The 11603-nt window shown below is 43.8% G+C and overlaps 1 protein-coding gene across 2 annotated transcripts in view; it reads left to right on the top strand.

Annotated features, from left to right (window-relative positions):
- LOC105469050 (FAM20A golgi associated secretory pathway pseudokinase) overlaps positions 1-11603 on the top strand; it is a 62197-nt gene that overhangs the window by 36792 nt on the left and 13802 nt on the right. For both annotated transcript variants that reach the window (XM_011719620.3, XM_011719619.3), the window contains exons 2-4: positions 7221-7405; positions 8142-8192; positions 10464-10542. In XM_011719620.3, coding sequence (XP_011717922.2) covers positions 7221-7405; positions 8142-8192; positions 10464-10542 — 315 coding nt within the window. The remainder of the gene's footprint in view (positions 1-7220; positions 7406-8141; positions 8193-10463; positions 10543-11603) is intronic.

Here is an 11603-nt window from a genome sequence, read left to right as displayed (position 1 = left end):
TTTGAACATATTTTCTTGCAGAGTTGTGCAAATCATTCTACAGGATAAGTTGCAGAAATGAAATTGCTAAGTCAAAGGGTACACTCATTACACGTTTTGAAATGTACTGGGGGCCGGGTGCAGTGGCTCACGCCTGTAATCCCAACACTTTGAGAGGCCAGTGGATCATGTGAGGTCAGAGGTTCAAGACCATCCTGGCCAACATGGTGAAACCCCGTCTCTACTAAAAAAACAAAAATTAGCCAGGCATGGTGGCATGCACCTGTAATCCCAGCTACTCAGGAGGCTGAGGCAGGAAAATTGCTTGAATCCGGGAGGCAGAGGTTGCACTGAGCCAAGATCATGCCACTGAACTCCAGCCTGGGCAACAGAGGGAGACTCCATAAAAAGAAAAAGAAAAAGAAAAAAAGAAATGTACTGGGAAATTACCCTCTAGAATGATGTGCCAACTACACTCTCGTCAATAATTCAAGAAGGCATTATAATAATGCTACTTGATAAGCCTGTTTAAAACTTTTTAAGGTTTCCATTTTGAAAGGGTTTTTATAATTGTGAAATTCATGTGGATAAGTATACAAGTTGGACTATATAGGAAAACTCTTAAAAAAAAAAAAAAAGGCAATCAAAAAGACTAGCCCCACCAGCTGTTAAAGTGTTTTATCACGTTAAAAAAGTTCAACAGCATTTCCTTGGAATATGGCCAGACAGAACATGAAACAGAATGGAGCTTCCAGAAATAGACCCAAATACGAATGGAAATGTTTTATCTGATAAAAATGACATTTCAAATCAGTGAAATTAAAAAATAAATTTGTTTAATAAATGATTGTTAGAGAACTAGCTAGTCACCTTGGAGGGTGGAAAAAGGTGAACCCATACCTAACACGTTTTATCTAAATAAATTCTAGACCTCTCAGATATTTAAATGGAAAAAAATGATTATGTTTTTAAAATAAAAATAAATGTTAGTAAAGTAAGGGAAAGCCAGCTGGAGACATACAGACCTGGTCAACAATTTGCCCTTGCCCTTGGTTTTCATCAAAGGAAAGCTGAAGCAGCTTTAACATTTGTCACTTTGGGTAATTATACCAACAGTACACATTGCTCCTTTGTCTTGGAGGGGGTGCGATGGACTGATGGTGGCTGGACTCCTGAGCCTGCTGCTGACCTTTAGGGGAGGAATAAGTTTCAGTCCCCTTCCCCTACGCCAAGCTGGAAGGCTGGCTGAGGGCTTGCTGTCTTGGGAGAGAAGTCCCAGCCATCTTTCTACTGCTCTTGGAGACCAAAGTCTTAAAATAATAGGGTATTCTAGCTGGGTGCAGCGGCTCATGCCTACAATCCCAGCACTTTGGGGGGCCAAAACAGGAGCATCACTTGAGCCTAGGAGATCGAGATCAGCCTGGGCAACATATGGAGACCTGTCTCTACAAAAAATAAAAAAAATTAGCCAGGCATAATGGCACATGCGTGTAGTCCCAGCTACTCGGGAGACTGAGGTGGGAGGATTGCTTAAGCCCAGGAGGTTAAGGCTACAGTGAACTGTGACGGTGCTACTGTACTCCAGCCTGGGCAACAGAGCAAGACCTTGTCTCAAATAATAATAATAATAATAATAATAATAATGTGTTCCTTTGCTTTGCCTTGTCTCCTCCATTAATATACATCCCCAGAGTAATATGTGTGCAGGGGGATTTACACGTAATATGTGTGCAGGGGGATTTACACGTAATATGTGTGCAGGGGGATTTCACATTGACCAGCTCACTTCTTCATTTGCGTTAACAGCACAGGGCAGAGAACACAAACTGGATGTCAATTGTTGTTGTCGTTGTTTGGCCCACACAGGATATTTTTAAATTTGAGTCAACACTTTTTTTTTTTTTGGACTTGTATTTTAGAATCAGGGGTTCATGTGCAGGCCTGCTGCAAAGGTATGCCATGGGATGCCAAGGTGTACGAATGAATCTGTCACCAAGGTAGCAAGCTTAGCACCTGATAGGCAGTTTTTTCAATCCACCCCCCTTTCCCTTCCCCCTCTAATAATCCCCAGTGTCTGATGCTCCCGTTTGTGTCCATGTGTACCCAGTAGTTAGCTCCCACTTGTGAGTGAGAACATGCAACATTTGGTTTTCTGTTTCGGCGTTAGTTCACTTAGGATAATGGTTTCCAGCTGCATCCGTGTTGCTGCAAAGGACATGGTTTCATTCTTTTTTTATGGCTGCATAAAATGGTGTATATGTCCCACATTTTCTTTATCCAATCCATCATGGACGGGCACCTAGGTTGATTCCACGCCTTTGCTATTGTGAATAGTGCTGTGATGAAAATACAGGTGCGTGTGTCTTTTTGGTAGAAAGGTTTATTTTCCTTTGGGTATATGCTAGTAGTGGGATTGCTGGCTCAAATGGTAGCTCAACTCTTCATTCTTGAGTTAACACTTGGAAGGAGAATCCGAATCCTGATCAAAGTCTGGATTCTAGCTTCTCTTAAAAACTAGCATAAATGATTTCCCTGGAAATTATAAGTTTCATATGAACAGAAACATTGTAGATCTGTACACAGCCCTAGCTCCAAAATATAAATCAGTATCTAGTATCTCAACAAACAGTTAATGAATGAGTGAATGGATGAATAAACAATGTCAGAACAACTCTACAATCAGCTGAAACTTAGTAGCGGCTGTTCCCCTTTACATGGAGAGTGTGCTCTCTAGTTTGCCACACTCCCTACCCCTTCTGCCTGCATTCTTCACTCATGCTGTCTGCCTGTTTCTGTAGGTATTCTGTAGGTATTTAAGTCTGTGGACCCTCTTGCCATGATAGTTCTGCAACCTGTACCTGTTTTGTTAAGTGACCCTGGGGAACTCAGAAATATAAGTCCCATCTGAAAGCTGATTAACCACTTTAATGACAAAATAAAAATCTAAAACTTACGTGAGGGGCAGTGGCTCACATGTATAATCTCAAGAATTTGGGAGACTGACGTGGGAGAATTGCTTGAGGCCAGGGGTTCAAGACCAGCCTGGGCAACAAAACAAGACTCTATCTCTGCCAAAAAAATAAATAATTAATTAATTAGCTGGGATTTGTAGGGCATGCCTGTAGTCCTAATTGCTTGGGAGGCTGAGGCAGCAGGATTGTTCAAGGCCGGGAATTCGAGACTGCAGTGAGCTGTGACTATGCCACTGCACTCCAGCCTAGATGACAGAGCAAGACCCCCATCTCTAAACACAAACAAACAAACAAGAACACTTATGTGAATAGTTTTCTAGAGCTAATAAAAAATATTACTTGGGGTTATTATTAAAAGAAATAAAAGCATATGCATATTAAAAGAAATAAAAGCATGTAGCTTTTGAGCCTCTCTGTGAACAAAATATGCATTTGGTTTTTAGTTCTGAGTACAAATTACCACAAACCTAGACACTCAGAGCAACTCCCCATTTGCCTTATAGGTCAGAAGTCTGGGATAATGTTTCAGGCCATTTTTGTGTTGCTATAAAGAAATATCTGGCCAGGCACGGTGGCTCACGCCTGTAATCCCAGCACTTTGGGTGGCCAAAGCAGGCAGATCACCTGAGGTCAGGAGTTTGAGACAACCCTGGCCAAGATGGTAAAACCCCATCTCTATCAAAAACACAAAATTAGCCAGGCATGGTGGCAGGCACCTGTAATCCCAGCTACTCAGGAGGCTGAGGCAGGAGAATCGCTTGAACCGGGGAGGTGGAGGTAGCAGTGAGCCAGTGAGCCAGGATCGTGTCATTGCACTCCAGCCTCGGCAACAAGAGCAAAACTTTGAAGAAAGATGAAAGAAGGAAGGAAGGAAGGAAGGAAGGAAGGAAGGAAGGAAGGAAGGAAGGAAGGAAGGAAGGAAGGAAGGAAGGAGGAAGGAAGGAAGGAAGGAAGGAAGGAAGGAAGGAAGGAAGGAAGGAAGGAAGGAAGGAAGGAAGGAAGGAGAAGAAAGAGAGAAAGAGAGAGAGAGAGAAGGAAGGAAGGAAGGAAGGAAGGAGAAGAAAGAGAGAAAGAAAGAGAGAGAAGGAAGGAAGGAAGGAAGGAAGGAAGGAAGGAAGGAAGGAAAAGAAAGAAAGGAAGGAAAAGAAAGAAAGAAAGAAAGAAAGAAAGAAAGAAAGAAAGAAAGAAAGAAAGAAAGAAAGAAAGAAAGAAAGAAAGAAAGAAAAGAAAAGAAAAGAAAGAAAAGAAAGAAAGAAAAGAAAGAAAGAAAGAAAAAGAAAGAAAAGAAAGAAAGAAAGAAAGAAAGAAGAAAGAAAGAGAAAGAAAAAGACCTGAAACTGTGTAATTTATTAAAAAAAAAAAAAAAGATTTAATTAGATCATGGTTCCACAGGCTGTACAGGAAGCATGCTGCTTCTGGTGAGGGCTCAGAAAACTTACTCATGGCAGAAGGTGATACAGAACATGCACACCACGTGGCAAGAGCAGGAGCACAAGAGAGTGAGCAGGGAGGCGCTATATGCCTTTAAACCCCCAGATCTCACATGAACTCTGAGCAAGACCTCACTCATCACCAAGGAGATGGTGCTAAGCCATTCATGAGGGACCCACTCCTATGTTACAATTAGCTCCCACCAGGCCCCGCCTTCAACACTGGCGACTACATTTCAACATGAGATTCGGAGGGGACAAATATCTGCAACATATCAGATGGTATGACTCATTTTCTGCTAGGATCTCACAAGACTAAAACCAAGGCGTTGGTTGGCTACATTCTCACCAGCAGCTCAGGGGTCCTCCTTCAAGCTCATTCTCATTGTTGGTAGAATTCAGTTCCTTGCCCCCATCTCCTTGCTGGCTTCAGTTGGGAAGCATTCTCAGCTCTTCATGACAGCTCTCTGGTCCTTCCACTTGACCTTCTCCATCTTCAAAGCCAACAATAGCGTGTCAAATCCTTCTGACGCTCTGGATCGTTTGGACTTCTGATAACAGCCAGAAAAAAAACTTTACTTTCAAGGGCTCATGCGATTCAATCAGGCCCACCTTGACAACCTCCCTAAATTTAACTACGCTGTGAACATGGCATAATCATGGAATGAGAGCTCTTCATAGTCACAGGTTCTGGAAATGAGGGCATGGAATCTTAGAAGCCAATTTTAGAATCCTGCTTACCATAAAATCATATTTTCCTAGAGATATGTGATATGATTTCCCAAAGATTTTCAGTGTTGGGTTACATTCATACAAGGAAAACGCCATGAATGGGGATGGTAATTACCGTATTCTCCTCTGCACTGGGCAGTCATGTCTGGGGATATATTACACTTCATTCTGGGTGTCAGAAATAGGAAAGAAATGGTGAAGCAAAATTGCCTTAGTCTGTTTGGGGTGTGATAACCAATACTATAAACTGGGTGACTTGTAAACAACAGAAATGTATTTCTCACAGTTCTGGAGGCTGAGAAGTCCAACACCAGGGTGCTGGCAGATTCCATTTCTTCTAGTGAGGCCTCTCTTGCTGGTACACAGATACTGTCTTCTTGCTATAACCTGACATGGCAGAAGGGGTGAGGGATTTCTCTGGGGTCTCTCTTATGAGGGCATTAATCCTATTCATGAGGGTTACCCCCTCCCCAGAGGCCCCATCTCCAATACTATCACCTTGGAGGTTAAAATTTCAACATATGAATCTGAAGGAAACATAAACATTCAGTCCATTGCAATCACTAAGATCACAAATGGATTCAGATCCCTATGGTATATTTTATTTCCTTCCCCATAATACATCTATTTTTATTTTGATAAAAAAGTAACTTTTTTTTTTTTTTTAAGTCAGAGTCTCGCTCTGTCGCCCAGGCTGGAGTGCAGTGGCGCCATCACGGCTCGCTGCAACCTCTGCCTCCCGGGTTCAAGTGATTCTCCTGCCTCAGCCTCTCAAGTAGCTAGGATTACAGGTGCGCACCACCATGCTTGGCTAATTTTTGTATTTTTAGTAGAGACGGGGCTTTATCATTGTTGTCCAGGCTGGTCTCAAACTCCTGGCCTCAGGTGATCTGCCTCAGCCTCCCAATGTGGTAATTTTTACAACTCTCCACCAATGAGAAAATTGGACACTCCTGGATCTGCCATGTTTGTTTTGTTTTTTACCCTGCCGCAGACCTGAGTGGTATATTATCACAGTTTGAGAAATAGGGATATATAGGAACTGCAAAACCCTACTCCTATAATCCCACCTACCTCTCCCAATCAGCTTTTCCCAGCCAGAGGACCTCGTACTGATTTGCCTTCCCTTCCAATCCGGAGGCCTCCATCTTCTCATTCAACAGTGCATTTATTCAACCTGCCTCTCTCATCCCCAGATACACCTGTTTCTTGCCTACCTCTCGTAGTGCTCATGTCGTCCTTAATGCAGGAGTACCCTCCCTGTCCCCTTCAAGCCAAACACCCCCGGTTCTTTAGGATCCAGCTGAAGTCTGCCTTCTTCACTGTGGTTGTCCTCAGGCTACTTCATCATAGATTCATCTTTTCCCTTCTCCAAAACGTTAAGGCGTTTCCATCTGAGCCACATGTTTAGCAGTTGATTTATAACAGCCTTGTATTTTGCTCTGGTTATTTCACAGACTTACAACTTGTCTCCCAAATTACAGTCTACATCTCTAAATGGTAGCACCATCATTTTTTATGTTTCTCTTTTTTTCCTGGCAGAAAAGGCTACCCAAGCAGAACAAACAGTAAATGGCTCATTAATTCTTCTTTTCTTTTGTAATCTAACTCAGCTTCCAGCCCCACTGAAAGATCTGCACCCTCTCTTCTTGTTATTCTCACCAATTGCCTTCTCTCCTCTATCTTCTGATTCCTTGGAACATAAAATACTGGGAAATGTAAGATAGAGAGTTTTAATGGGAAAGTGCACAGAGACCCACAGTCTCACCCTGAGATCCCAGATTATATGAGGCCCCTAGTTTTATTCTTAGCAGTCTGCCTTTTTTCCTTCCCAGGATTTGTCCTGGTTTGTAATTAAGTATTTGTGTATGATACTGTATAACTGTGTGTTTTACTCACTAGAGTGTAAGCTCTCTGAGGGTAAGAAAGGACCCCACAGGTGTTTTGCTTCCCATGATATCCTAAGCACAGCTTAAAGCCTAGCCCTCATTAGATGCTTAATACACTTGTGGAATAAATGAAAAGATGAATGAAAACTGCAGACAAGGTATCTTGGTGGGTCTTTGCATTCTTGTTCCTCTAATGAACAACTATCTGGCTCTTTCAGGCGACACAAGATGTACAGAGAGCAGATGAACCTCACCTCCCTGGACCCCCCACTGCAGCTTCGACTCGAGGCCAGTTGGGTCCAGTTCCACCTGGGTATTAACCGCCATGGGCTCTACTCCCGGTCCAGTCCTGTTGTCAGCAAACTTCTGCAAGATATGAGGAACTTTCCCACCATCAGTGCTGGTAAAGTTCATGGGATCAGGCAACGGGAACTGACTTTCTCCCAGAGAGTCTGGGTAACGCATCCCAGGCCAGGCTCCAGAGTGGAACATTAAAGGCTTGACACTGACACCTGAGAGACAGAAAAGGAACATACACATTGATCTTTTTCCCTCTGAAAGAGATCTTATAGCAATAATCTCGTCCTGATGCCATAAGGAGGTATGCTGTTGTTTGGTACACCTAAAGGAAGGTGATCACTACCATTTATTGAGTGCTGCTTTTGAAGCAGGCGACGCATTCTCTTTCACCCAAAGACCTTGTGGCATGGATATTACCACTGCCATTTTATAGATAGGGAAACTGAGACTCAGAAAGGTTGAGTCACTTGGCCAAGGACCTACGGGGTGGAGCTGGGATTCAAACACAGGCCTGCTGATACCAAGTCTGTGCTGTCAAGCACTAAGACAATCAAAATGACACAGCAAATTATTAGCAGAGACAAAAGCAGACTCAGTCTCCCAGCCAGGTATTGCTGGAGTGTCCACTGAAGGGCTAGAAAGCAGGGGTCTGGGACAGAGCAAGGAAGGAGGCTGCAGCCTCCTGGGTTCCAAGAGATCTCCCACAGAGTGGGCAAGGGCCACAGTCTACATCACAGTCTCCCCTCTGGTGATCTGAACCAGAGTCAAGGGACCCCCATATTGTAGGCTGTCCCAGGAATAAGACTGGAAGTTCTCATTGCCCTTCTCCTCCTTTGCAGATTACAGTCAGGACGAGAAAGCCTTGCTGGGGGCGTGTGACTGCACCCAGAGTAAGTGACCTGGCCCCGCCCCCACCCAGCCTCTTCACCCTCACAGCTGTGCAAACCCCAAAATCCACTCCAGTGGCGACCTTGGGCAAGAGTGGAAGGAGTATGGCTCTCTGTGTAACCTCTGAGAACTCAACATTTCTCCCCATCCACCCACAACAAGAAAAGGCACTTAAGAGGAAGGGTTGTGTAGGCCCCGCTGGGCAATGCGTGGCCCAGGAAAAGTATCATCAGCATCACTGAGGAGCTCATCAGAAATGCAGGGTCTCACTCTCTTTCTGAATCCGAATCTGAGTTTTCACAAAATCCTTAAGTGATTGGAGTTGCTTTCAAATTCAAGAAGCAATGATTCCCACTACTGACAAAATATCAGAGTCAGCTAGGCACAGTGGCTCACGCCTGTAATCCCAGCACTTTGGGAGTCCGAGGCAGGTGGATCACTTGATGTCAGGAGTTTGAGACCAGCCTGGCCAACACAGTGAAAAACCATCTCTACCAAAAATATAAAAAGTTAGACAGGCATGGTGGTGCCCACCTGTAATCCCAGCTACTCAGGAGGCTGAGTCAAGAGAATCGCTTGAACTGAGGAGGTGGAGGTTGCAGTGAACTGAGATCATGCCACTGCACTCCAGCCTAGGCAACAGAGTGAGACTCCAGCTAAAAAATATATATATAAAATATATATATATATAAATATATATATAATATATATATAATATATATATAAATATATATATGTGTGTATATATATGTGTGTGTATATATATACACACACACATATATATATACACACATATACACACACACACGTATGTATTAGAATCACTGGGGGAGCTTTAAAAAGTGCTCATGCCCGGCCTCCACCCCCAGGGGTTTTGATTCGAGTTCAGACGATGAGGCCCAGGTGATTCTAATATAGCCAGAGTTGAAACTCACAAGGGTAAGTGATTAATGGAATCAAAAAGCTAGGACTGAGAGCGGCAGAGCTCCCCTTCAGGAGTGCTGTGACCTGGTTATAGGTGGGTCTGGACCCTAAAACCCTCAGGCCAGTCATCACCAGCCGTGAGTGGCCCTGTCCCTTTACTTCAATATGTGGAACACACATCAGAAATGTCTACATGTGACTACATCTGATGAGGCATGTCGAAATGTATTAGTTCATTTTTACACTGCTGTTAAGAAATGCTTGAGACTGGGTAATTTATAAAGGAAGAGGTTTAATTGACTCACAGTTCTGCAGGCTTAACAGGAAGCATGGCTAGGAGGTCTCTGGAGATTTACAATCATGGCAGAAGGGGAAGGGGAAGCAAGGCACATCTCACATGGTAGCAGGAGAGAGAAGACGCAAACGGGGAAGAGCGCCTTATAAAACCATGAGATCTCATGAGAACTCACTATCGTAAGAACGGCATAGCGGAAGCTGTCCCATGATCTGGTCACCTCTCACCACATCCCTCCCTCAACAATTTGAGATGAAATTTGAGATAAGGGGATTACAATTTGAGATGAGATTTGGGTAGGGACACAAAGCCTAACCATATCACTAAGGTTTGAAAATAAAGGTGTACAGGGCCCCAGGCTTCCTTTTTCTTCAGTTAAGCACCTGCCGTTGACCATTTTATAGAACACAAGGTAAGTGAGATATTGTCCTGACCCTCCAGGACCAGGGACAAGGTAAGGCAAGTGAGGTGCCCAGGATGCAACATTTAAGGAAGTAGCACTCCCTGCACCTAAGCAGCACTCACTTGCCAAGCTCTGGTCCCAGCCCAGGTGTACAGTCTTAAGTAGAAAGAGGCATAAACCAACTAGTCTAATATAACAGAAGGCATAAGTCGAATCTACAAAGATGTAGTTGAAACACAAAGAGGAAAGGGTTCATTCTTAGGAAAACATTCTTTGGGGTTTTCAGTAAATGTCTTCACTGTATTTGTTGCTCTTTTCCCATGGTCAGCAGAAAATGTACCTTTTTTTTTTTTTCTTTTCAAAATGGGGGTCTCACTATGTTGCCCAGGCTGGTCTCAAACTCCTGGGCTCAAGCGATCCTCCTGCCTTCACCTCCCAAAGTAAAAAGTACTGTCTTGAGCCCCTGGACACCGTCACTATGGCCTGACACCATGGCGTTTACCCTGCAGGTTATGGAGAGCACATCCTGAGTCTTTAGGGTCTCATTACATAAGAGGAAAGAGAAGTCAGCAGGGCTTATTGAAGGACCAGAGTCACAAGCCTGGGCTGAGGCCCAGAAGCATGGTTAACTCACTCTTCTGCCTTTCACAGTTGTGAAACCCAGTGGGGTCCACCTCAAGCTGGTGCTGAGGTTCTCGGATTTCGGAAAGGCCATGTTCAAACCCATGAGGTAAGTGACTGCCTTCCTCCTTTCCACACACGGTTGGGGTGGCCCTGGGAAGATTTGGACCAAAAACTAATAAAAGTGACCTAAAGTCTTTCTGCCAGTTATTCAGAGATTCTCTAATCTGCACAAGCACAGAACTGTTTGGGGTGATCATAATAATCATCATCATTGAAAATACTAAGAGCTTGTCCTTATCAGGCCCTTACTAGCATCTATGCCACACAATGACCTAAGTTGTGTCCTGGGATCATGGGCAAGTTTATGAGCCAGATACTCTTATAATGTCCACTTTACAGATAAAGATATTGAGGCTGAAAAAGACTATCTCATCCCAATCTTGCAGTTGCAAACAGTGGACCTGGGATTCAAACCCAGGCATCTGGATTGCTAAGTTCACACTCCACCACTTTAATGCATCCCTACTTTTTTCCAAGGATAGCACTCTCTTTTTGACATCAGAAAGTTTTTCAGACCTGTATACAACAACACTTGTTTCGACTGAAAAACTAGATGATCAAGAAAGACTACTAGGAAGTCAATTCCATGTTTACATTAATTTATATTTTATTCATAACAACAGTAACTACATGCCTTGAAAATTTTGTAAAACATATAGATGGGTGATATAATATGTATTTTAGTCCTTGCACAGAGCTTGGTGTGAGTTTGGGTTTCTGGCCCCCAAAGGATCTGCAACCCCCAGGTTGGGGTCTCCTAGAGTTGGGCCCCAGTGCCTTAGCCCAGGGGAATGTTCCTCCTTGAGATGATGAGACGACCTGCAGAAAAGAGAATCGCCCCAAGAGGGACCCCGTTACCCAAGTCATGCTTTCCTCCAGCATGTGCTTCTGCCAGTGGAATGCCATTAGACTGGCAGATTCCAAATCCTCAGCCATTCAAGGGGAGGCCCATTGAATGCCCCAGTAGATGGTTCTTAGGGCAGGGCCTACTTGAATAAGCACTGAATAAAGAGTTTCAGTCCCAACTGCTTTCGCAAAAGCACCTCCTTAAAGAAGGGGTTGGAGTGGATCAGCTGCATGTTAGATTCACTTGAGGAGCCTTTAAAA

This window comes from Macaca nemestrina, chromosome 17 (assembly GCF_043159975.1).
Source record: "Macaca nemestrina isolate mMacNem1 chromosome 17, mMacNem.hap1, whole genome shotgun sequence".
In the NCBI taxonomy this organism is placed as follows: domain Eukaryota; kingdom Metazoa; phylum Chordata; class Mammalia; order Primates; family Cercopithecidae; genus Macaca; species Macaca nemestrina.
Note: the sequence above shows the minus strand (reverse complement) of the source record. Positions and strands in the feature narration are given on the sequence as shown.